General features: G+C 39.8%; 2 protein-coding genes across 4 annotated transcripts in view; one reads left to right on the top strand and one right to left on the bottom strand.

Moving 5' to 3' along the window:
* The window catches only part of fbxl17 (F-box and leucine-rich repeat protein 17), a 370,606-nt gene extending 351,685 nt beyond the window's left edge, over positions 1 to 18,921 (bottom strand). Inside the window, exons 1-5 of one of the 3 annotated variants that reach the window (XM_051668506.1) lie at positions 18,819 to 18,921; positions 12,892 to 13,652; positions 10,504 to 10,626; positions 9,822 to 10,079; positions 7,203 to 7,334 (exon numbers count right to left, since the gene is read on the bottom strand). In XM_051668506.1, coding sequence (XP_051524466.1) covers positions 7,203 to 7,334; positions 9,822 to 10,079; positions 10,504 to 10,626; positions 12,892 to 13,632 — 1,254 coding nt within the window. In that variant the 5' untranslated portion in view covers positions 13,633 to 13,652; positions 18,819 to 18,921. Of the gene's footprint in view, positions 1 to 7,202; positions 7,335 to 9,821; positions 10,080 to 10,503; positions 10,627 to 12,891; positions 13,653 to 14,108; positions 14,409 to 18,818 lie in introns of those variants that run through there. The other 2 variants (XM_051668505.1, XM_051668507.1) reach the window with 2 other exon arrangements.
* A 2,976-nt stretch (positions 18,922 to 21,897) lies between these two features.
* prxl2c (peroxiredoxin like 2C) lies at positions 21,898 to 26,160 on the top strand. Its single transcript, XM_051668559.1, has 6 exons — positions 21,898 to 22,311; positions 22,640 to 22,708; positions 22,887 to 22,940; positions 24,926 to 25,031; positions 25,363 to 25,497; positions 25,574 to 26,160. The coding sequence occupies exons 1-6, from the start codon at positions 22,132 to 22,134 to the stop codon at positions 25,699 to 25,701; spliced, it is 672 nt and encodes a 223-aa protein (XP_051524519.1). The 5' UTR covers positions 21,898 to 22,131; the 3' UTR covers positions 25,702 to 26,160.
* The last annotated feature ends 154 nt before the right edge of the window (positions 26,161 to 26,314 follow it).

Genomic DNA, 26,314 nt, shown 5'->3' with positions numbered 1-26,314 from the left:
GGGGGCCTGGGTAGCTCAGCGAGTATTGACACTGACTACCACCCATGGAGTCGCGAGTTCAAATCCAGGGTGTGTTGAGTGACTCCAGCCTGGTCTCCTAAGCAACCAAATTGGCCCGGTTGCTAGGGATGGTAGAGTCACATGGGGTAACCTCCTCATGGTCGCGATTATGTGGTTCTCGCTCTCAATGGGGCGCATGGTGAGTTGTGCATGGATGCCACGGAGAATAGCGTGAAGCCTCCACAGGCAATATGTCTCCGCGGTAACGCGCTCAACAAGCCATGTGATCAAATCAAATCACTTTTATTGTCACACAACCATATACACAAGTGCAATAGTGGGTGCAGTTCCGAGCAACATAGCAGTCATGACAGTGATGAGACATATACCAATTTACAATAAACAGATTTACACATCACAATTTACATATCTAATATAAACATAATTACACACAACACAATATACAAATAATAATATACAATGTTCAGTATACAATACACACAATATAGAATTTTGTACAGTATACAATACACATACAATACACACAATATAGAATACACATTATACAATAAAAATAGTATATATAGTATATATAAAATATACAGTAGGTTGTATTGTACTGTACATTCAGGCTGTCGGTTGATAGTCAGTTGCCAGTGTGTCGTTAAGAGAGAATATAATTTAAGACAGTCCAGTGTGAGATAATAAGATTAATAAAGTGCAGTGCTGATGTATTTGATCGTGGGAGATCAAGAGTTCAGAGGTCTGATTGCTTGGGGGAAGAAGCTGTCATGTAGTCAGCTGGTGCGGGTCCTGATGCTGCGATACCGCCTGCCTGATGGTAGCAGTGAGAACGGCCCATGGCTTGGGTGGCTGGAGTCTCTGATGATCCTCCGATCTTTTTTCACACACCGCCTAGTATATATGTCCTGGAGGGAGGGAAGCTCACCTCCGATGATGTGTCTGGCAGTTCGCACCACCCTTTGCAGGGCTTTGCGGTTGTGGGCGGTCATATTGCCGTACGAGGCAGTGATGCTGTCAGTCAGGATGCTCTCTACAGTGCTGGTGTAGAACCGTGTGAGGATGTAGCAGTTCATTCCAAACTTCCTCAGCCATCTCAGGAAGATGAGGCGCTGATGAGCCTTCTTCACAACGGCCTCAGTGTGGATGGACCATGTGAGTTCCTCAGTGATGTGGACACCGAGGAACTTGAAGCTGCTGACTCTCTCCACCGGTGCTCCATTAATGGTGATGGGACTGTGTTCTCTGTCTTTTCTTCTGAAGTCCACCACAAGCTCCTTTGTCTTACTGACGTTGAGGGAGAGGTTGTGCTCCTGACACCAGCGTGTCAGAGTATGCACCTCCTCTCTGTAGGCCGTTTCATCATTGTCAGTGAACTTAATGATGGCATTGCAAACTGCAATGGGTCCAGTGATGGAGGCAGCACAGAGCAGATGTAATCTCTGACTAGTCTCTCAAAGCATTTGCTGATGATGGGGGTCAGAGCAACAGGACGCCATTCATTAAAGCAAGTGATTTTGGATTGCTTTGGTACAGGCACAATGGTGGACGTTTTGAAGCATGTGGGGACCACAGACAAGGAGAGGAAAAGGTTGAAAATGTCCGTAAAAACACCAGCCAGTTGGTTCACGCACGCTCTGATGACGCGGCCCGGAATGCCGTCTGGACCCGCGGCTTTACAGATATTTACCCGTCGGAAGGATCGGGTTACATTCGCTACAGAGACGGAGAGTGAACTAACCACTGTAGCTTCGGCTGCGAGAGCTCTCTCCGCAAAGGCTGTGTTATTTCCCTCGAAATGAGCATAAAAAGAATTTAGCTCATCCGGGAGAGAGGCAACGGTGTTCACGGCGGAGTTTTTATTCCCTTTAAAGTCCGTGATAATGTTAATTCCCTGCCACATGCTTCTAGAGTTGGTGGTGTTGAACTGTCCTTCAATCTTGTCCCTGTACTGGCGTTTGGCTGCTCTGATAGTTTTGCGGAGTGCATAACTGGCTTGTTTATGCTCCTCCGTGTTCCCGGTTGGGGTAGGTCCGTATTGTTTTGGTCGGAACAACATCCTCAACGCACTTTCTGATGAAACATGTCGTCATCAGAGGCGGACCAGAATATCTCCCAGTCCGCGTGATCAAAACAGTCTTGTAGCGTAGAGTCTGATTGGTCCGACCAGCACTGGATCGTTCTGAGGGTGGGTGCTTCCTGTTTCAGTTTCTGCCTGTAAGTGGGCAGAAGGAGAATGGAAGAGTGGTCCGATTAGCCAAATGGTGGGCGGGGGAGGGATCTGTAGCCAACCCGGAAGGGAGAGTAGCAATGGTCCAAAACCCGGTCCCCTCGTGTGTTGATAAGATGTACGGATTGACGGTCTCAGACGCGGAGGCAACTACACCACCACGAGGACTTACAGCGCATAAACATCTAAAAATAATATACCTGCACTAGCCATTAACAAACATTCGGTCTATTTAATTCTTGACACAGAAGTTCATGAACATTCAAATATGTATGAAATATGTATGAAAATATCTTAATCAAACTTTCATGACATTTTTAATGTAGTTTAATTTGTAACTATCTGTGAAAGGGACAGTTCACCCAAAAATGAAAATTCTCTCATTATTTATTCACCCTCATGCCATCCCAGGTGTGTATGACTTTCTTTCTTCACCAAAACACATTTGAAATAAAATAGGAAAATATCTCCGCTCAGTAGGTCCTTAAAATCCAAGTGGAAGGTGAACTGAATTTTGAAGCTCCAAAAATCCCCGACAGTCAGCATAATCGTCATCCATACGACTCCGGCGGTTAAATTAATGTCTTCTAAAGTTACATGATCGCTTTTGGTGCGAAAAAAGACCAATAGTTAAGTACTTTTTAACTATAAACCATTGCTTCCGGTCAGCAGCAGTATGCGTACACTCTTAGAAAAAAGGTTATTTAGGGTTCTTTATAGAACCCTAGGGTTCTTTACTCAGCTCCAAAGAACACTTTATGCCAAAAAGGTTCTATTTACATACCAAAAAATAACCCTTTATGCACACATCACCTTTTTGCACATCAGCGTGCTGATAAAGATTAAGTCCACACATGTGCACATCAGGACCGGGTTCCCTAAAAAGTTGAAAAACATTCAACATTAACACATCTGTGGGTCATTTTGCTTCATTTTAATATACATTTTGCTATATTTTATTTTGTTATCTCTGTGCAATACGGTTCTATTCATTAACATTAGTAAATGCATTCCTATATATTTACTGTACATTTTTACATTGAGAATCAATGTATTCATGCAAAAGCTGAAAAATTTTGCATTCAGAGGCTTTATATGGAGTTAGGATGAAAATAAGGTGCATTTCGAACTGTTCTGAGACCAGTGCAGACAGACAGCACACTGGAGGTTAAGTCATTCACTAAATAGGGAGCAAGGGAACATCCTATAGCTTTCTAAGCAGCTAAGTGCATTCACTCCTAAAATCCGACCAAAAGTTCCATTTTTTGCTTCAATAAATAACATTATCATTTAAAAAGACTGTATTTTGTGTTTACTCAGATTGCCTTTGTTTTATGTTAGATTTTGTTTGAGTTTTTGGAACATTTTAGTATGAGATATACACAAAAACAGAATAAATCAGGATGGGGGCAAATACTTTTTCACAGCACTGTATAAGGGAACTGTTAATTGTAACCAGCTCATTAACATGAACTGTCTGAGAGAATTGATTCACTTAAATTACCTGAAATTATTTCAGATTCAGTGAAAATATTCTCCATCGGATCTCTCAAATCAGAAGCAATGACACTTGATATGTCCGTTAACATCCAACCTGTGCCATATTAGACTTTCAAGCGATGTAGGAGGGGAAGATTTTCAGTGAATAATGACTCAAATGTGGATCTGTTTCTCACACAACGTTATCTTATGACTTCAGAAGACTTTGAATCACACAAAGACTCCTTTTATTATATTTTTTGGAACTTGACAGACATGGATGGACTCGCACTGTAAGGAAAAGAGCTGCATGAATGAATCTATTTTTGTGCTCCACAAAAGAAAAATCAGAAAGGATGAGTAAATACATGTCAAAATGTTTATTTTTGGCAGAACGATTCCTTTAAACCTTTCCAACAACTATTGATATTTAAAAAAAAGAAGAGATCTCCCTTAGGCCGAGTAACTCCAAAACGCAGGGACCGCACAGAAACTACTTCCAGCTTTTTAATTATTCAATTATCTGTGCCAGGAGGAGCAGCGATGAGCGCCAGGAAGAGCGGGCCCATCTACGGATCAGCGCTATTCATCATTGATTAGAGGAGACAGACGCAGGATCATTTTACTCCATTAGCAGGCCGAGGGGAGGATGACAGTTCCATGGGCTTTTTTTGTAAATGAGTTGAACAATTGTGCGATCTGTCACCAAAAACATTTGAGCCGTCACGAGAGAAAGAGGATTCAGATGTCACGGGCAGACGGAACGGTGCCTCGCTTTCGTCTCAATAGGGGATGCCAATCTCTCTTCCTCTCAGAGGGAAGGAAAGAACATGGTTATGGTTTCAGAGTTGACGATGATCCGTGTCTCCACTAACACATGGCTGTGGGAACAACAGTCAAATGTCAGTGAGAAACGTGTGTAATCCTTGGATGAAGTGGATGCCAAGGAACGTATTAGAGTTAAGAAACATTCTGGGACGAGCTCCACGATAGCAGTTAAATATCTACCACAATTAGCATGGAGCATTTATGTACAGTGTCTCTATCTGTTTCCTACTTATCCAATTCATATTGTACATTCCCTAAAGAGCTGTTACACATCAAGCCAGCCCTCTTCAGACAAAATTCCCAAAAAACAGTGGTGTTCTGAAACGGACAAATCAAAATTGACCCTATTTGCAGTTAATTTTATTCCAAAAAATATATATATTATCTTTCATCAAAATTTTATAAACTGCTCCGCCTCTTGAAACCCTCTAACCACCTGACAGAAAGTAGACCAATATATCGGTTTTACAGATTAATCGGTGCCGATAGTTGCTTTTTTGAACTATTGAACTACTATGTTATAGGCACAAATCTATGGCGATAATTGTCAATCATTTATTCATCATTTCGTCATAGAGTCCCTGGTGTGTTTCGGGCTTGTTTATACTTAAAAGTCCCGCATTATGCACCAAATCCCAATTTTATTTTTAGGATTTTGGTTGAACAATAAGGATTTTATTCATTTAGCGCTCTTTGTCTGTGCCCATCATAAGGAAAGACTTTTTTTTTTGGACATTCTATAAATACATTTTAAAAACTATCGGCCCGATTAATCGGTTATCGGCCTTTCACACCGCCTTAGTTATCAGCAAATTCCACTATCGGTCGACCTCTAACTGTCATATAGAGACTTGCCACCATGCAATCAGTTTCCTGTGGATAACATCAAGTCCAGTTGATTTTTGGGGGCCTGGGTAGCTTAGCGAGTAAAGACACTGACTACCACCCCTGGAGTCGTGAGTTTGAATCCAGGGCATGCTGAGTGGCTCCAGCCAGGTCTCCTAAGCAACCAAATTGGCCTGGTTGCTAGGGTGGGTAGAGTCACATGGGATAACCTCCTCGTGGTTGCTATAAAGTGGTTCTCGCTCTCGGTGGGGTGCGTGGTGAGTTGTGTGTGGATACCGCGGAGAATAGCGTGAAGCCTCCCCACGCACTAAGTCTCCAACAAGCCACGTGATACAATGCGCGGATTGACGGTCTCAGACGCGGAGGCAACTGAGATTCGTCCTCCGCCACCCGGATTAAGGGTGAGTCACTACGACACCACGAGGACTTAGAGTGCATTGGGGATTGGGCATTCCAAATTGGGGAGAAAAGGGGAGAAAATCAGTTTTTTTGTAGTTGTTGAACATCCTGTTGCACCAAATAAAATTGTTTCTAAATGGTGCTTCACGTTACCTTCACTGACGAGCTATGAGGGAGAATAAAGCAGCTAAAAACAACATTAAAACTGAAGCGTCATTTCTGCGCCACCAAATGGAATTGCAAACATAAACATTGTTTTCAAACAGCTTTCTGAATACATCCTTCATCTCCTATTGGTCGAACTAACAGATAGTCCCGCCCCAAACTCACACCATTGGTTGAGTCAATGTTGCTGTGTTGGGCTGGATGGGTTGCTCAAAAAAGTGCACCTGCTGTGGAAATCACACTTATACACTTTTTGAGGAAATCAACCTACGAATGGTTTGCTGATAATTGTTTCTGCATATTAAGCTGGGATAAGAGAAAATATTTGTACATCAGCTTGAACATTTCACCCAAAACACAGAACATCAACATGATGTCAGTATAGATTTTGACCTCCTTGCCAGTAATCACACATGTGGAAAAGCCAGGACAAGAGATATTGCTATAAAGTTTCAGGAATAATTTGCCCAGCACTTGACCGAAATATAGACAAGAAATCCACTAAAATCGAATCCACTGATGAGCTCCAAGTCCAACTAACAGTTATGAATCTCTAAAGGTCTGTTATGAAGCTCTTCTTCAAACTCAAACTGTTTTCTTTCATTAAAGATACAACACTGCCCTCCACTGGATCTAGAAAGACATTCACAGTGCAAAATATAGTTTTTTAATCAGTATTTGTGTTCAATAAAATATCCTTTAAACAAGATATCTTTGCTTAAGGCTCCAGGATGAATATACTCAAGCATGACAAATTGATCACACCTGATTCCCTTGACACTGATATGATGATAATAGTCTGTCATATATGCAGACAATCACACTTGAATGACATCATCTTTATAAATGTGACTGTACACTGTTTGACAGCGTTCACTTACCAACTCTATCAACACGTGAATCCCTTTAAAATATGAACACAAAACCAGAATCAAACAACAAGCAACAGATGCACCACAGAAGTGGACTGTCTGAATCAACTGAATCATGAGGCAAAGAGAAAGTGTTCAGTGAAAACACTCTCAAGGACATGTGCTTTTGTTTAGAACACTGAGCACAAGCAGCACGGGCCTTTTGCTAAAACAACACAAGCTTCTAGAAGATCCAGCTTTCATCCACGAGTGATCTCGACATGTTCTCAAACATCTGCCTGTGTGTTTCTATTGATCAATGTGGGAGGAAACACTCCAGAAACACTCCCTGTGAGATTTTATTGGTCATAGATGGCACGTACCAGTTTGTTCTCCTGCATGTAGATTCTCTGTAGTTTGGTGCAACCCTGCGCCAGTGCCACCAAACCGTCATCACTGATGCTGTAGCACTGGCCGAAATGCACGTCCTTCAGTTCTTTACAATGTTCACCCAACTGCACAAAACACACAAACCACATGTTCACTTCAGGCTTGACAATGAAATACACTATGAACTGGTTGATTCAGTTCACAAAACAGGTCTGAATGATTCGGTTCTTCAGTTCAACTCAACGACTCAATGAGCCGTTCGCAGGTGTTCTCGAGTTAACAGTGTAATATAAAATATAGTTTAAGATAAAATAATGATATTAAATAATAACAATATAAAATATTATATTTGATCAATAACAATATAACATATGTTAAGCTAATAATATGATAGCATAATAATAATAATATAATATATGTAATATAATGATAATATAATTATGCATAATATATGTATATTTAATATATATATATATATATATATATACTTTGTGTACTGTTTACATTTATAAATTATAATATATTTTATAATTATGTTATATAATGATACAATATATATATACTGAATATGACTGATCATGCAAAAAAATTGTCTTTTATTTAAGGATAGTGATCATATGAAGCCATTTATCATCATAGTTGTTTGGCTCCTTTTTAAATCATAATGATAACAGAAATCACCCAAATGGCCCTGATCAAAAGTTTACACACCCTTGAATGTTTGGCCTTGTTACAGACACACAAGGTGACACACACAGGTTTAAATGGCAATTAAAGGTTAATTTCCCACACCTGTGGCTTTTTGAATTGCAGTTAGTGTCTGTGTATAAATAGTCAATGAGTTTGTTAGCTCTCACGTGGATGCACTGAGCAGGCTAGATACTGAGCCATGGGGAGCAGAAAAGAACTGTCAAAAGACCTGCGTAACAAGGTAATGGAACTTTATAAAGATGGAAAAGGATATAAAAAGATATCCAAAGCCTTGAAAATGCCAGTCAGTACTGTTCAATCACTTATTAAGAAGTGGAAAATTCGGGGATCTCTTGATACCAAGCCAAGGTCAGGTAGACCAAGAAAGATTTCAGCCACGACTGCCAGAAGAATTGTTCAGGATACAAAGAAAAACCCACAGGTAACCTCAGGAGAAATACAGGCTACTCTGGAAAAAGACGGTGTGGTTGTTTCAAGGAGCACAATACTTGTTGACCCCTCTCCAAACATAGCGCTTATGGTTGTGAACATAAAGCTCTATTTTGGTCTCGTCACTCCAAATTACAGTGTGCCAGAAGCTGTGAGGCGTGTCAAGGTGTTGTCGGGCATATTGTAACCGGGCTTTTTTGTGGCATTGGCGCAGTAAAGGCTTCTTTCTGGCAACTCGACCATGCAGCTCATTTTTGTTCAAGTATCGTCGTATTGTGCTCCTTGAAACAACCACACCGTCTTTTTCCAGAGCAGCCTGTATTTCTCCTGAGGTTACCTGTGGGTTTTTCTTTGTATCCTGAACAATTCTTCTGGCAGTTGTGGCTGAAATCTTTCTTGGTCTACCTGACCTTGGCTTGGTATCAAGAGATCCCTGAATTTTCCACTTCTTAATAAGTGATTGAACAGTACTGACTGGCATTTTCAAGACTTTGGATATCTTTTTATATCCTTTTCCATCTTTATAAAGTCCCATTACCTTGTTATGCAGGTCTTTTGACAGTTCTTTTCTGCTCCCCATGGCTCAGTATCTAGCCTGCTCAGTGCATCCACGTGAGAGCTAACAAACTCATTGACTATTTATACACAGACACTAACTGCAATTTAAAAAGCCACAGGTGTGGGAAATTAACCTTTAATTGCCATTTAAACCTGTGTGTGTCACTTTGTGTGTCTGTAACAAGGCCAAACATTCAAGGGTGTGTAAACTTTTGATCAGGGCCATTTGGGTGATTTCTGTTATCATTATGATTTAAAAAGGAGCCAAACAACTATGATGATAAATGGCTTCATATGATCACTATCCTTAAATAAAAGACAGGTTTTTTTGCATGATTAGTCATATTTTCAAAATCAATGCCAAAATTTCACAATTTCTGCCAGGGTGTGCAAACTTTTGAGCACAACTGTATACTGTATATATACAGGTACAGTATTGTTTTATTTTATTAGTAATATTTATCAATAAGTATAAATTCATAAATAAAGTCATTATTCACTCTCAAATCAAACCACTGAGCTGTCACAGTATTTACTTTCATAATGTGGGAAAAACAATTAGTGAGATGAGTTTTTAAAATGCTTCACTTTGTGTTCCATGGAAGAATCATACAGGATTCTGAGTCTTACAGGAGTAAATAATGACACAATTTTAACTACTCCTTTACAAATAATTGGAATTTAGCACACAAGTTGTACTGACCACATTTATGATCATTTTATTGTGCTGTTGCATCCTTTTTGAAGCTTGAAGGCACCAGTCGCCATTCATTGTAACTACATGGAAAAGAGCGACCAGTACAATCTTTATGATTTCTCCTTTCGGGTTTCAGAATTTTTGTGAAATCTGTGTGGGCCCGCACAAGTGACGTAACCATTAAAAACTGTATAATTGTACGTTGCGAGCAGCTCACCAGTTTAAGAGCATGATCTGTGAGCTTGTCCTGGTTGCCGACGTGAACTTTCTGCAAAAGCGGGCAGTGGAGAGCCACCGTACAGAGCGACACATCGCTGAGCTGTTTACAGCGGTACGCTGTGTATTTAATCAGGCCTGGACAGTTAGAAGACAGAGAGCAAACGCCGTGATCCTGAACGCTCCGACAGTCAGAGATGTTGATCTCAGTGACGTTCTGTCTCCTCGATGCGATCTTCACCAGGAGATCGTCTTTAACCTGTAAGAACAGAGTGTGGACACATTATGACAGACTGACAGACCATTAAACTAATGAGCTTTCCATTTATTATTTCTTTAGCATTTTAACAGTTATTACATACGAATTGTTTCATAAATATATTCGTATTTAAAAACTACAGTGGCTCGAAGAATATTTGAACTCAAAAAACTATTTGGACACTCATAAACGCTCGAATGCTGCTGGAGAGAACCAACTTCACTTTTCCGAGTCATTTTTGCTCAATTTTCCTTTCGTAATTATGGAAAAGAATTAAGGATGTTTACAAAGTGATAAAGAGAAGCTGAAGTATGAGACCAAAAACTCTTAAAACAGGTGACATACTTGTCTAAATAACTGTGGGGCCACTGTATATACACAAGAAATAGTTATGTAAATAAATAAAAACAACACGAACACAAACCTGCTGGAGCCCGCTGAGGTCGATCCGTTTCCAGAACTGGAAGTCTAAGCAGAGATCACACCAGTACTTACACACCAGAGACGCTCCCAGACATCGCTCCTTAACTGACAGGTGAGAAAGCACCTGCAAACACATTGCAAACATTTCATTATTATTAGTAGTATTATCTATCCAGAACAGAAAATGGCATTTTGTGTCAGTGACCAATTTAAAGGAGCAGTGTGTAATTTCTGTGCATTTATCCTGGGTAGCTCAGTGGTAAAATACACTGGCTACCACCCCTGGAGTTCGCTAGTTCGCTAGTTCGAATCCCAGGGCGTGCTGAGTGACTCCAGCCAGGTCTCCTAAGCAACCAAATTGGCCCGGTTGCTAGGGAGGGTAGAGTCACATGGGGTAACCTCTTCGTGGTCGCTATAATGTGGTTTGTTCTCGGTGGGGCGCATGGTGAATTGAGCGTGGTTGCCGCGGTGGATGGCGTGAAGCCTCCACACGCGCTATGTCTCCGTGGCAACGCGCTCAACAAGCCACGTGATAAGATGCACGGGTTGACTGTCTCAGACGCAGAGGCAACTGGGATTCGTCCTCCGCCACCCGGACTGAGGCGAATCACTATGCGACCACGAGGACTTACAAAGCATTGGGAATTGGGCATTCCAAATTGGGAGAAAAAGGGGAAAAATAAAAAAAAAAAAAATACTAATAATAATGGCTGTGTTCAGAATGGAACACTACCTGCTGAATATTGTGCAGTATATACTGTATCACTTCACACTTTTAAGAGCCCTACAATTAAGGGTAGCATAAAAAATGAAGAATTTCAAGCTAGAGTAGGCTTCTACATAGCCAACAAATAAAAGCCAAATTTAACAGGCACGCTCATATTCATATAGGAAGACCGGCCAAGACTTGGTCTATGGAATGTGTAAAATACACCAGCTTTAAGCGTCACTTTAACTCAATGTTCTGCTTATCTGCTAAAGCAGAAGATAGAGTTACAGCCATGAATCTTTTAAGGAATCATCCCATTAGAATCCACAGATACCCGCTGCTGATTCAAGTAGCGTCAAGCCATTTACAAACAAGCTGAGCAATATATTAGATTAATTGCACCGCTCTCTGGAACTCTTCATTGTGATTGGTCAACAGCGGTATATATTTAAATGTTTTCATTCTGATGTTTTAATTCATTCGTTTTCTTCAGGTGTCAGATTATATCGGCCAACCTCCTCTCTAAATATCAGAGTTATTAAAACTAAAATAATTATAAGATTTTATCAGATTACGGATCTAGTTATATGTATTAGAAAAAAAACTACTTAAGTCATTCAAACTCAATTCCAGTGGGGAAATATTGCCTCCAAAAAATGAAAATGCTGTCATCATTTCTGTCCTCGTGTCGTTCCAAACCTTTATGACTTCCTTTCTTATGCAGAACACAAAAAGAGATGTTTTACCGTAATTAAAATATCACGGACTGTCTTCTCAGAACAATGGGAGTGGATAGTGCCTCACTTTACGGCTTAAAATAGGACCCAAAAGTATTTAATGGCAGAAATATTTACACATTTTGACATTTTTGGGTTATTCATCACCCAGTTATCCATCGTAAAAGACTTGAAATATGATGCACGAATCTGACAGGCTATTTTTATGATACTTTTTGGTAAGCTTTAAAGCGAGGCACTATCCACTGCCATTACGTTAAGTAGATGGGACAAGATATTTATTAAAGGAATATTCCGGGTTCAGTACAAGTTAATCTCAATCGACAGCATTTGTTGCATAATGTTGATTACCACAAAAAGTATTTTCTACTCGTCCCTCCTTTTCTTTAAAAAAAGCACAAATGTGTGTTCCAGTGAGACACTTACAATGGAAGTCAATGGGGCCAATCTGTAAACATTAAAATACTCACTGTTTCAAAAGTATAGACACAAGACATAAACAATATGTGTGTTAACATGATTTTACTGTGATAAAATCACTTACTAACCGCATCTGTGGAAAGTTACAGCCAATTTTACAACTGTGTTGTCATGACAACATAACATCGTAAACCCTAAAAAACTAAAACAACCACCAAAACAACAATTTAAACAACTTATGGTAATCAACATTATGCCACAGATACTGTTGATTGAACTTAACTTGTATTGAACCCGGAATATTCCTTTAAGAACTTCTCATCTGAGGGTGATTATGACAGAATTTCATTTTTGGGTGTACTATCCCTTTAAAGGTAAAACATTTCTAGGGGCAAATATTTCCCTTTAATAAAACAAGTTAATTTCTGACACTGGACGACTGTGCATTGTCTCTCACATGTAAAGTGAATTCTGCTTACAAAGATTATGTGCCATTTAAAAAAAATAAAAAAAACCTACAGACCTTGAGAAGTATGGAAGAGGGCAGTTGGTTAATGTGGTACGTGTCTGTATTTTCAATACTCTTTCCCTCCTGCAAGCCGTCATTCTGGGACAGCCCGCAACAGCAAGAGGAAGAGCTCGCTGAGGTCGCCACACTGCCCTCATCCATCTGCGGCCCTGCGCTGCAGCTGTACTCCTCCGACGGAGAGGAAGACGAGGAGGATGAAGGCAGGGGGCAGAGTGAGGGCAGGAGGCACTGGTTGTCTGGAGCGGCAGCATCTCCTCGCGCCTCTCCGTTCTCCATGGCCTCCTGGAAGGCACAGCGCGGCTGCTTGCGGGGCGTGCACCGCTGCAGCTCAGCACACTTGCGCTTGCACACCATTTCAACGTAGTCTGCAGCTGGAACGACGGCGCAGAACAGCGCCGGGGGTCTGATCAGTTTGGCTGGCACGGCGGACAGCAGACTTCTTCCCTGGCCCTCAAAAATGGCAAGCTCTCCCGGAGACAAAAGGAACTTGGCACAGTCCTCGGGCGAGTTCAACGAAGCGTAGCGCTCGGCGAGTTTGGACGCCGTCGCCGCCGCGCAGCCGCCGCAACTGTTCTCAAAGGGCCAGTCGTCCTCGATGCTTCCGCTGTTGCCGTGGACGATGAAGCACAGCATGCAGGGACCCTGAAGGAAGCAGTTCCTCCTCCGCTTCTTTTTGCGCAGCTTCCGTGTCTTCTTCTTCAGGCCGTTACCATTCTTTGAGAGAAGATGGCCCATATAGATGATTCACGGTGACTCTAGAGAATTCAAGAGCAAACATCAGTTCATAACACGCAAAGAATAAAGAGAGGATGAGACACAAATTACAATAATAAAAACATGAAGACCACATTCAATAAACATTTTGTGGTTTTTAGTTCATGTCTAGTAACTTTAAGGACATCTACAGTGCATTCAGTATTCAGACAGATTTTATGTTGCAGCTTTATGCTCAAATGCTTTAAATATTTTTTTTCACATCAATCTACACTACATACCCCATAATGACAAAGCAAAAAACTGATTTTTGATAACTTTGCAAATTTATTAAAAAGAACATTAACATAAGTATTCAGACCCTTTGCTGTGACACTTGAAATTTAGCTCAGGTGCATCCCATTTCTTTGGATCATCTTTGAGATGTTTCTACACTTTGATTGGAGTCCACATGTGGCAAATTCAATTGATTGGACATGATTTGGAAAGGCACACACCTGTCTATATAAGATCCCACAGCTGTAAATGCATATCAGAGCAAAAACCAAGCCATGAGGTCAAAGGAACTGCCTGCAGAGCTCAGAGACTGGATTGTGTCAAGGCACGGATCTGGGGATGGCTACAAAAAATCCTGGCTGCATTGAAGGTTCCCAGGAGCACAGTGGAGTCCATAACTCTTAAATAGAAGTTTGGAACAACCAGGACACTTCCTAGTGCTGGCCGCCCAACCAAACTGAGCAATCGGGGTAGAAGGGCCTTGGTAAGAGAGGTGACCAAGAACTAGGGCTGGCGGTATATCGACTTAAGGTATATCAATATATTTTCAAACGAGATATAGGATGAGACAATACCGTTTATATCGATCTAGTTTGATGTTGCGTTACATAACCCGTTTCTTCCGTAAAGCCATGCCAGTGTTTGCATCTCTCCTCTCTCACACTCTCCACACAACCCCGCCCTCACTCTCCCTCTGCGTCTGCATAAAAACCCGGCCCCACTCGCTCACAAGTTCTCCTGCAACATAGAGGGAAACACAGCGCTGGTTCACACTGCTGAAGAAGACCTGGGTAGTAAAAAGAAAAACAATGGTTCAATTATTTAGAGATGGTTCGGATTTAAAAGATCAGATGAGCAGCAAAACCATGTCATCTGTAGAGAATGCCATACACAGGTTGCATCCAAAAGTGGAAGCACTTCAAATCTCTTCCACCATTTACAACAGCGCCTTAAACAAAACACGTTGCAAGCTTCATTTACCATCTCACATGTAGCTCTGACTTAAAACTGAACATTTAGCCCACTTTGTAGAAAATACTGAGATCAGTATTTCCATCACCATTCAGCCTAAAAATACCAAGATATGATTTTTGGTTCATATCGCCCAGCCCAACCAAGAACCCAATGGTCACTCTGGTTGAGCTCCAGAGATCATGTGTGGAGATGAGAGAAACTTGCAGAAGGACAACCATCACTGCAACACTCCACTGATCTGGGCTTTATGGCAGAATGGCCAGACAGAAGCCTCTCCTCAGTGCAAGACACATAAAAAAGCACCTAAAGGACTCTCAGACTATGAGAAACAAGATTCTCTGGACTGATGAAACGAAGATTGAACTGTTTGGCCTCAATTCCAAGCGTCATGTCTGGAGGAAACCAGGCACCGCTCATCACCTGTGCAATACCATCCCAACGGTGAAGCATGGTGGCAGTAGCATCATGCTGTGGGGGTGTTTTTCAGCTGCAGGGATTGAGGGACTGGTCAGGGTTGAAGGAAAGCTGAACACAGAAAAATACAGAGATATCCTTAATGAAAACCTGGTCCAGAGCGCACAGGACCTCAGACTGGGCCGAAGGTTCAACTTCCAACAGGACAATGACCCTAAGCACACAGCCAAGACAACACAAGGGTGGCTTAGAGACAACTCTGTGAATGTCCTTGAGTGACCCAGCCAGAGCCCGGACTTGAACCCAATCGAACATCTCTGGAGAGACCTGAAAATGGCTGTCCACTGACGGTCCCCATCCAACCTGACAGAGCTTAAGAGGATCTGCAGAGAAGAATGGCAGAAAATCCCCAAATCCAGGTGTGCAAAGCTTGTTGCATCATACCCAAAAAGACTTGAGACTGTAATCGCTGCCAAAGGTGCTTCAACTAAGAACTGAGTTAAGAGTCTGAATACTTATGTCAATGTGAGATTCCTTTTTTTTTTAATAAATGTGCAAAGTTATCAAAAATCATTTTTTTGCTTTGTCATTGGAGTCACTTGCTATGGAATGTAGATTGATGTGAAAAAAAATATTTAAAACACTTTAGCATAAGGCTGCAACATAACAAAATGTGAAGGAAAAAAAATGAAGTGGTCTGAATACTTTCTGAACATGCTGTATATCGTGCTGGGTGTTGATACAGATTTCCTGATGCAATTCCAATTCACAACCTTTCCACTCAATTTGATTCTGATTTATTTATATAATTTCTGAGAAACTTAATGCTGTTAACCATACAGGGGACCTACTAACTTGGTACATTACGAAAATATGTTTACAAATGTTATTTCATTAATATTTTATCATTTTGGTCACATTTTAGCTTTTTTAAATGCACAAATCCTAATATTCCATCAATAAACACAATGCATATTGCACACATTTTGTTCCATGTTTTTTATTAACATGCATAATTTGTACTGTTTACACATATTTACATTACTATGCAGAAAAAGTTCTAAAACGGTACTGTCTCTTTAAGAACAGCATCAGTTCAGTGAGCATCTCTCAGAAGTGTTTCGGTTGAGCGAATATTAACAAGAGGAGTCACACAGCTCTTTATTGCAATCGTGCTGTGTGTGATTAGAATAAAATACTTCTATTTTTGTTGTTTGTTTTGTTTTCTCCCCAATTTGGAATGGCCAATTCCCAATGCGCTCTAAGTCCTCATGGTGGCGTAGTGACTCGCCTCAATCTGGGTGCTGGAGGACGAATCTCAGTTGCCTCCGCGTCTGAGACCGTCAATCCACGCATCTTATCACGTGGCTTGTTGAGCGCGTTACCGCGGAGACCTAGCGCGTGTGGAGGCTTCACGCTATTCTCCGCAGCATCCACGCACAACTCACCACGCGCCCCACCGAGAGCGAGAACCACATTATAGCAACCACGAGGAGGTTACCCCATGTGACTCTACCCTCTCTAGCAACCGGGCCAATTTGGTTGCTTAGGAAACCTGGCTGGAGTCACTGGAGTCACTTCATACTCGCGACTCCAGGGGTGGTAGTCAGCATCTTTACACGCTGAGCTACCCAGGCCCTATTTTTGTTGTTTTTAAACAACAGCTGACCGTAAAGAACAGAAAGGATATTAAAAGTGTCATTATTCAATCACAAATGGATTGTGTGGACCTCGTCGTTGGACACATTACACGGAATAAGTCAAACCAAACTTTTACTCTCAACACACAGTGAAAAGATCTTGTCGCTGAACTTCTTCACCACTATACCACTCAATTACTGCTGAGTGAAATCTGAACATACACCAGCAAGTGGCCAATCACAGGCATTTTAAGTTGCATAGTGCAAAATTTTGTCACATATGTAAGTGATTTACTCAGTTGCCACATATAGTAAAAGACTGTTCTTGGGATTCGGGATTGTTCAAATGAAGATTGTGATTATCTGAAAATCAATATTTTTACCCGGCCCAAATCTACATGCTTGTATACTCCTAAAAGACTAAATAAATATTTAGCCAATATACATATTTAAAATTCAGTCTTTCTCTTCTGGTAAAAATGGACAAAATAGCAACATATTCAAATAAAATACTTTCTAGAATGAGAATGCCCCTTCGCCCTCATTTATGAATACTTCCAATTGTGATTAGCAACAGCAAGTAGCAAATAATGGTTCATGGCTGTGATGTAAAATAAAGTAATGGTCAAGCCATTTCATGGGGTCTTTATGAATAACAGAGGTTTGCAGACCAATTAGATGAGATTGGTATACTTGCAGTTTTCAAACTGGGGTCTGGGGAGCCTAAGGGGGGCGCTAGGGGGATCACGAAAAATATTAGTGAAAAAAAATGTTTACAAAAATAATAGTTAACATTTACCAAATTTGAAAAGATTAATTGCAATTATTATATTGACGGGCCTAATTTTTTACAGTAAGAAAATAAAACAAATCTGCAAATTGTTTTGTGAAAACATATCTGAAACAATAAGCGCTATATAAATGAAGTGTTTCTCGTCAAATTTATACTTCTAAAGTTACTCTAATAGAAGGCAGAAAATACTTAATACAAAGTAGCATAAATATTTTCCAGACAATATTTTAATCATCTCTTTCGGCTTCAGTACAACATAAAAGTCAATTATTTTAATGCATTCTGCTAAATATTTAATTAAACAACACGTCTTTATAAAAGACTTACTATTTTACTTACACATTATAAATGGATATTTATTTATTTATACATGCAATATGTAGCTGCCTTTATATTTAAGGAAGGGGGCCCCTAACAAGGAGATTTGGGGGGGTCCTTTTTTTTTTTTGTCAAGAGATCATATTAAACTTGCACTCCAATCTGACAAGAAAAAGAATAAGAAATCAACGGTCACTGCAAACTTTTATATAAACATGCATCAAAGTAATGGTTCTTTATAAAGTTCCCGCAATATTAAGGAAATATAACCAAACCATCCAAGCATCATTTTTCAAATGTAACACTTGACAAATCCATTCTTTACAGACAACATCTGTCTATGTGAAGTGTAAACAATGTAACAAACCAAACACACAGCTGTCACTGGAGCATTCCACAACAAACACAACTTGACATGAAGAAGAGGAAGACTGCTATATAAAATGCTTTGTCAAACACAAAAAAGTGCCATGGGTGTTTCGGTCATGTACTGTATTCTTTTGGAGTAACATGTAAATACTTTGGTATATGTGCATGGTAAATCATTCTGTACTATGACACTGACACAATTATTAGTATATCATCTCAGCACACTAAATAAAGCTCTTATATCTGGCTTTTATATGTCAGTAAAACGCTGTCATCTCACAGCAGGGTTCGAATAAACATTCACAAACAAAACACACAAGTAATGTCACTGTTTATGACGGCTGTGTGGAGCTCGTCGCGGAGTGTTGTTGTGTTTCATTGGGTGATAGAGGCGGACGGAAGAAATAAAAGCAGGTCCTCACCAGCTCGCGGTGCGCTCATAATCCGCGCGAAACACAATCAGAAGAGAACGCTGCTGTGTCAACCTGCTACAATGTATCGAAATACTTCCGGAATTCAAACAACAGAGGAAATCCCGCCCATCCGAGAAATAAGGGTGGACATTCATTGGCCAGTCACAGTCGTGACAACCAATCATATGTGATTTAAAGGGAACGCTTTAAATGTAACAAGTAAATTGGTAAACATGCTTAATGTTTGCAATTGGATCGTGAACCGTTACTTTGTATACCTTTGTATAACTTGATCTGTGAATGTGAAAAATCTTGACCTCAGCAAACTTTTTTTGTATCCACACTCTTTCCAAATACACATAACTACTGCAAACAGGGTCACATTTTTGTTTCTGCGCATTCGCTGCCAGCTGAAGCGTTGGCGAGTCTGATTCGTTTGAGCGAATCGGTTCGTTCGGACGATTCGTTTCAATGAACTGGTTCAAAAACCGATAGGCTACACCAATTCTTTAGAGTCATCAACCTCATTCGAAACTGTTCTAGAATTCCCCATGTGGCATTTTTCGTTTAATTATGTATTATTAATACATATATTTCCCTCCTTTTCTTAAAAAAAACAAAACAAAAATCAAGGTTCCAGTGAGACACTTTCTAATGGAAGTCAATGGGGCCAATATTTAGAGGGTTTAAAGGCAGAAATGTGAAGCTTGTAATTGTGCTTGCATTAATTATTCTGTAAAAATCATGTATTATTTGAGCTGTAAAGTTGTTTAAATTGTTTTAACAGTCATTTTAGGGTTTACAGCATTACGTCGTCATGGCAACAGAGTTGTAAAATTGGCTCTAACTTTCCACAGATGTGGTTAGTAAGTGATTTTATGACAGTAAAATCATGTTAACACACATATTGTTTATGTCTTGTGTCTATACTTTTGAAACAGTGAGTATTTTAATGTTTACAGATTGACCCCATTGACTTCCATTGTAAGTGTCTCACTGGAACACACATTTGTGCTTTTTTTAAAGAAAAGGAGGGACGATTCAAAATAAATTTTGGTGATAATCAACATTATGACTCAAATGCTGTCGATTGAATGTAACTTGTATTGAACCTGGAATATTCCTTTAATTATTGCACAATAATGTCTTCAGTGAACATTATTATTATTAGTATTATGAGTGATAGAGACAACTGTGTTACAAAAATTATATTTGCTTCTGAATGTATATTATACATTTACAGTTGAAGTCATAAGTTTGCATACACCTTAGCCAAATACATTTTAACTCAGTTTTTCACAATTCCTGACATTTAATCGTAGAAAACATTCCCTGTCTTAGGTCAGTTAGGATCACTACTTTATTTTAAGAATGTGAAATGTCAGAATAATAGTAGAGAGAATTATTTATTTCAGCTTTTATTTCTTTCATCACATTCCCAGTGGGTCAGAAGTTTACATACACTTTGTTAGTATTTGGTAGCATTGCCTTTTAATTGTTTAACTTGGGTCAAATGTTTTGGGTATTCTTCCACAAGCTTCTCACAATAAGTTGCTGGAATTTTGTCCCATTCCTCCAGACAGAACTGGTGTAACTGAGTCAGGTTTGTAGGCCTCCTTGCTCACATACGCTTTTTCAGTTCTGCCCACAAACTTTCTATCAGACTGAGGTCAGGGCTTTGTGATGGCCACTCCAATACCTTGACTTTGTTGTGCTTAAGACATTTTTCCACAACTTTGGAGGTATGCTTGGAGTCATTGTCCATTTGGAAGACCCATTTGCGACCGAGCTTTAACTTCCTGGCTGATGTCTTGAGATATTGCTTCAATATATCCACATAATTTTCCTTCCTCATGATGCCATCTATTTTGTGAAGTGCACCAGTCCCTCCTGCAGCAAAGCACCCCCACAACATGATGCTGCCACCCCCATGCTTCACGGTTGGGAAGGTGTTCTTCGGCTTGCAAGCCTCACCCTTTTTCCTCCAAACATAACGATGGTCATTATGGCCAAACAGTTCAATTTTTGTTTCATCAGACTAGAGGACATTTCTCCAAAAAGTAAGATCTTTGTCCCCATGTGCACTTGCAAACTGTAGTCTGGCTTTTTTATGGTGGTTTTGGAGCAGTGGCTTCTTCCTTGCTGAGCAGCCTTTCAGGTTATGTTGATATAGGACTCGTTTTGCTGTGGATATAGATACTTGTCTACCTGTTTCCTTCAGCATCTTCACAAGGTCCTTTGCTGTTGTTCTGGGATTGATTGGCACTTTTCGCACCAAACTACGTTCATCTCTAGGAGACAGAATGCGTCTCCTTCTTGAGCGGTATGATGGCTGTGTGGTCCCATGGTGTTTATACTTGCGTACTATTGTTTGTACAGATGAACGTGGTACCTTCAGGCATCTGGAAATTGCTCCCAAGGCTGAACAGGACTTGTGGAGACTTGTTTTTTTTTTGTTTTTTTTTCTGAGGTCTTGGCTGATTTCTTTTGATTTTCCCATGATGTCAAGCAAAGAGGCACTGAGTTTGAGTTTGATCCACAGGCACACCTCCCATTCAGTACACCTCCTATCAGAAGCTAACTGGCTAATTGTCTAAAGGCTTGACATCATTTTCTGGAATGTTCCAAGCTGCTTAAAGGCACAGTTACCTTCGTGTATGTAAACTTCTGACCCACTGGAATTGTGATATAGTAAATTAAAAGTGAAACAATCTGTCTGTAAACTATTGTTGGAAAAATTACTCGTGTCATGCACAAAGTAGATGTCCTAAACGACTTGCCAAAACTATAGTTTGCTAATATGAAATCTGTGGAGTGGTTAAAAAATGAGTTTTAATGACTTCAACCTAAGTGTATGTAAACTTCTGACTTGTGAGAGACTGATTGGACCCCAACTATTTTAAGTTGTAAAATTACTGTTTATCACTATTTTAGGTTATAATAATTAAGTAAAAAAATGCTGTTTCAACACTATTGGTAACAACGTAAATAAAATTTAAAAAGAAAAAAAAAGTGTGCAAACACTTTGCGATTCGGTTTGAATGAATCGTTGTAAGGAGTCGGTTCAAATGAATGATTCGCTCTCGAATCGCACGTCAATATCCAGTTAACGTGAGAATTAAAGTAGCTTGAGTGGTACTTTTTGTAAGTTAAATGTGGCTATTGAAATGATGATTCAGAAAGAATATCATAAGTTCCTGTCTCTGGTGCGGATTGAGGTGTATTTGTAAATGATTCAGCAGGAATGGGCGTTCACGCGTCTCCAACAGGACAAAACTTCCTAAAAATAGCTCCAGCTCGGGAAAACTGAACTGCCATTGCAATGGCTACCGTTCTCCCAATAACTCAACAGGTCATTCGGTCTGGACATGGAAACAGACGAGCTTCACAGGATCTCAGCATCTCTGACGTGAACGACTGTTTGATATATGATCGGCACGGTGCTTGCACAACTTTTGAGAGTTTGTTTCAACGCAGCAAAGCAATAATCATTTTTGTCAGAGTAAGAGAATAAGGCTTGACATAACAACTTCATGTATGCATGTTGGACGTTTTGGATTGCCTTTGCAAAAAAATGTATTTGTCTTAAAATATGTCCATCTTAATGTAAGGTAATGTTAGATTTTTCATTATGATCCATGTGTGGTGTATAATTAATGCTATGATTTGAATGGAAAAGTAAGTGCCAATCCACATGAGTTTTACCCAAGTTTTTGATCTCAATGCATAATTTTATGCATTTAAAGTAGCTCAGATATTTTCCATTGCTTTCCTTACTGAATTGATGTCTGTCACAGATATGACCACTTTGCTTTTCAAACCTCTTACAGAACTTCTTGTGCTACACATGCAAAGAGTATGTTGAGGACTTGGGCAAAGTACCCCAGAATATGTTGCAGGTGAAATATTAGGAAAATATTTGATGTTATCAACCGTTAAAACAGCCAATAATGTGTAAATGCATTCATTGTGTGCCTATGATCGTGCATTATTAGATCAAAATTCTTATGCATTATTATATTGCTGAATATATGTTGAAGAAAATGCAATAAATAATCTTTGTTTTCACAAATGTAGGAATCTAATGTCAGATTGGTCGTGATTGGACAGTCATCATGTTCTCATATAAAGGTAGGGTGTGTTCTGTAATTTTATATAAATTATCTGAACATATGAGAGGCTTTAATATTTAGGCAGAGCAAGGGAAAAGCTATGTCAGTAAATATTAGGTTTTTATATTTAAAAAAGGGCTACATAAATATAACATGTAGGTCGAGAAGGATTTGACTTGAGTACAAAAGAGCAGAGATTGTTTGTCAGGATTATTAAGCTTGTTTTAGTATTTGTTTGAGCAACTGCATTAAATGTGGCCTCATTTGACAAAGTGGTTTTATTAAAAAAACAAAATCATATTTGAGGGCATGCATTTGATTTATTTGTGGTTCTTTTTATTGCTATCAATGAATATAGGAGTTTGATTCACTATGTTTATTCACAACACCCTCTCTCTTGCAGTGTATTTCTTTTATTTAAAAAAATATATAGTAAAAAGGACACTTTACGAAACATCTTTAAGTGTAAAAAAAATAAAATAAAATTGGCCTACCAACTTAAATGGTTTAATAAAATATTGCCTTCAAAAAAAGATGTTATGTAAGTGGATCATTGAAAGATTCCTATGGTAGATTGTGTTCAGAAATGGAGGAAAATAATATGCATTTATTTTGGTATTGTCCTTATGTTGCTTCTTTTTGGTCTAATATAGTGAAATGGGTTGCTGCATTATAGATTACATTACCATTGAATCCTATACAATCATTTGGGGTGATCACAATCTACCATAGGAATCTTTTTTAGGGGCAGTGGTGGCTTGGCGGGTAAGGCTACTGACTAGATGGTCAGGGGTTCAAGCCCCAACACTGCCACGATGCCACCGTTGGGCAAGGCCCTTGACCCCATCTGCTCCAGGGGCGCCGTATCATGGCTGACCCTGCGCTCTGACCCTGCGCTTGGCTGGGATATGCGAAAACTAGGGGCAGTGGTGGCTCAGCGGTTAAGGCTCAGGGTTACTGGTCAGAAGGTTGGGGGTTCAAGCAACCGCCTTGGAGAGTTAAGGCTCAGGGTTACTGGTCAGAAGGTTGGGGGTTCAAGCCCCAGCACCCCCAAGATGCCACTGTTGGGCCCTTGAGCAAGGCCTTTGACCCTATCTGCTCCAGGGGCGCTGTATCATGGCTGACCCTGCACTCTGGACAGTGATATTTTAAAATGTACCTATTTCCAATTTCACAAAGTCAGAAAAAAACAACATATGAATCCAAAATCCTTCTTTATCTGTGGTCCGACGAAGACACCGGCTGTGACCTTTGCCTCAGACAGTTTAGGGAAGAAGTCTTGAAGGTACTTGAAGGCTGTGACTCCTTATCTAGAGCTCTGACTAATTGTTTCATAAGGCCCAATTTGATGTGCAGTGGTGGCATCGGCACCTTCCGGGGGTCCACCCATGGCTCTCACTTGACATTGTTCCTCCCCACAGAGAACTCGGTCCGCTGTGGCCAGTCCCGCCTGTGGTAGTGCGCCTTGGTGTCCCTTCTGTCCCAAAGGCAAAGACAGTAGGAAACTTGGTAAAACCGCCTTGGAGACCCATCAGGAATGCCACCATTCTGAAGTCTCCTATGACCTCCCAGCTGTACTCATCATACTTCAAGGCATCCAGCAAGGTCTTGATGCTGTTGTAATCCTCTTTGAGGTGCACCGAGTGAGCCAGGGGAAGAGACGGGTACTTGTTACCATTATGGACCAGCACGGCTTTGAATATTACTTTAGTATAAATACTTAAATGTTCATTTTTTTCTGACTTTATGTACCTTCAAGACTTATTCCCTAAGCTGTCTGAGGCAAAGGTCAAAGCCGGTGTCTTCGTCAAAGTTTGTGGGGAATAATAGCCACTTTCTATACTATTGAGGCATAAGCAATTAGGAAATAACACTTACTACCCAGGAACAAAAAAAATAAGAAGAAGAAAAAATGTGTTACACAGTGTAATATTTTTTAAATGAAATCTTTCAGTCATCACTCCTTAAGACTGTTTTACTATCTTGTGATCTCTTTATGTTTAGGGTTTCTGCTCTCTAACAGGCTATCCTCATGAAATATATGTTGATCCAGAGAGACAAATTTATAAAAGACTTGGAATGAGAAGAGGAGAGACATACATGGAGACTCGTAAGATTTTTACTAAAGGAATAGCAGTCGATTTTGTCCCGTCATGTCATGCTTTTTGCTTGCTGACATTAATTTCAAGCATAGTCATTCTGGGGAAATCCAGAACATGTCCATCTTATATTTTCTGCCTAAAATACTTTTTCCCCCCTATACACATAGTAAAAATTCCTCTTGCTTTAGTACCCATTTTAATACATATTAATGGTATAAAGTGAATATGTATTAAATGCATTAAATGTACATATTCTATTATCATGCAAAGCAGCCCAAAAAATATAGGTATAAATGTGCATTTCATTGTAATTAATCATTTTTTCCTCTGCATTCATAGCTTCCAAAAGTCCACATGTGAAATCCAGCTTGCTTGTCGGCAATCTGAAAAGTATGTGGCGTGCCATGACCAGTCCAGTGTTTGACTTCCAAGGAGATCCACTGCAGCAAGGAGGCGCTCTTATTGTAGGCCCAGGTGATGAGATGTCTGATTTGAGAAAAGTTGTTATATCTACATCTTCACCTGATCTAAAAAAAAATTTCTTTCACAGGTCCAGAGGTTCATTTTGCTCATTTTGACATGAATCGGTTTGATCACATGCCAATAAACTGGTTACTTCAGTTAGCTGGTCTTAAGACGTTGGACTTCAATGATTCCCCCAAAATCATTGAAATTTAAAACAATGAACTATTTTAGTATGATGGAACGGCACTCTGTGCTTGTGGCTTTTATAATGCAACCGTTGGTCTTTGTGTCTTTTTATTATTGTATATATTGTTTTTATATTTTATTTATGTTAGATAGAAACACGCCATTCCACTGTTGGTGACTGCTGATTTTTTTTCACTTTGCTAAATTATAACCAAGGACTGTTTCATATTGGGCTTTGAATTACAAATCAACAACATATACTCCTAAAGTACTCCCCTAGGAGAAAATCACATGAACTTGATTAAAATGTACTTATATATATATATATTACATGTCAAACTTAACACGTCTTCAGGTGAATCTCAAGAAAACATGTCCAGGTCACATTTCAGGCCAAAATCAATAGATACTTCACTTGATTTTACATTACTAATTTTGTTCTGTTTTACATGAAAATAAAGCCTGTGTTTGCAACCATTAAAGATCTTTGCGTCGTGACCAGAGGCGTAGCCAAGTGCCCAAATTAGACCCAGGCCCACCCAGAATATTAGAGATTATTCTTTGACTTCATATATAAAATAGTTTTAAAAATGCATAAATTCTGATATCTGAAAGTGTGAAAAATTTGCTTGAATGTGGC

The sequence above is a fragment of the Myxocyprinus asiaticus genome, chromosome 33 (assembly GCF_019703515.2).
Source record: "Myxocyprinus asiaticus isolate MX2 ecotype Aquarium Trade chromosome 33, UBuf_Myxa_2, whole genome shotgun sequence".
Taxonomy (NCBI): domain Eukaryota; kingdom Metazoa; phylum Chordata; class Actinopteri; order Cypriniformes; family Catostomidae; genus Myxocyprinus; species Myxocyprinus asiaticus.
The sequence above is the reverse complement of the archived record's forward strand: the minus strand, read 5'-3'. Positions and strand labels throughout refer to the sequence as shown.

Coding starts and splice junctions, on each gene's coding strand:
- prxl2c (XM_051668559.1), top strand. CDS start 22,132: ATGGCTACCGTTCTCCCAATAACTCAACAGGTCATTCGGTCTGGACAT. Junction 22,709..22,886: donor TACCCCAGAATATGTTGCAG/GTGAAATATTAG, acceptor TCACAAATGTAG/GAATCTAATGTCAGATTGGT. Junction 22,941..24,925: donor CATCATGTTCTCATATAAAG/GTAGGGTGTGTT, acceptor CTTTATGTTTAG/GGTTTCTGCTCTCTAACAGG.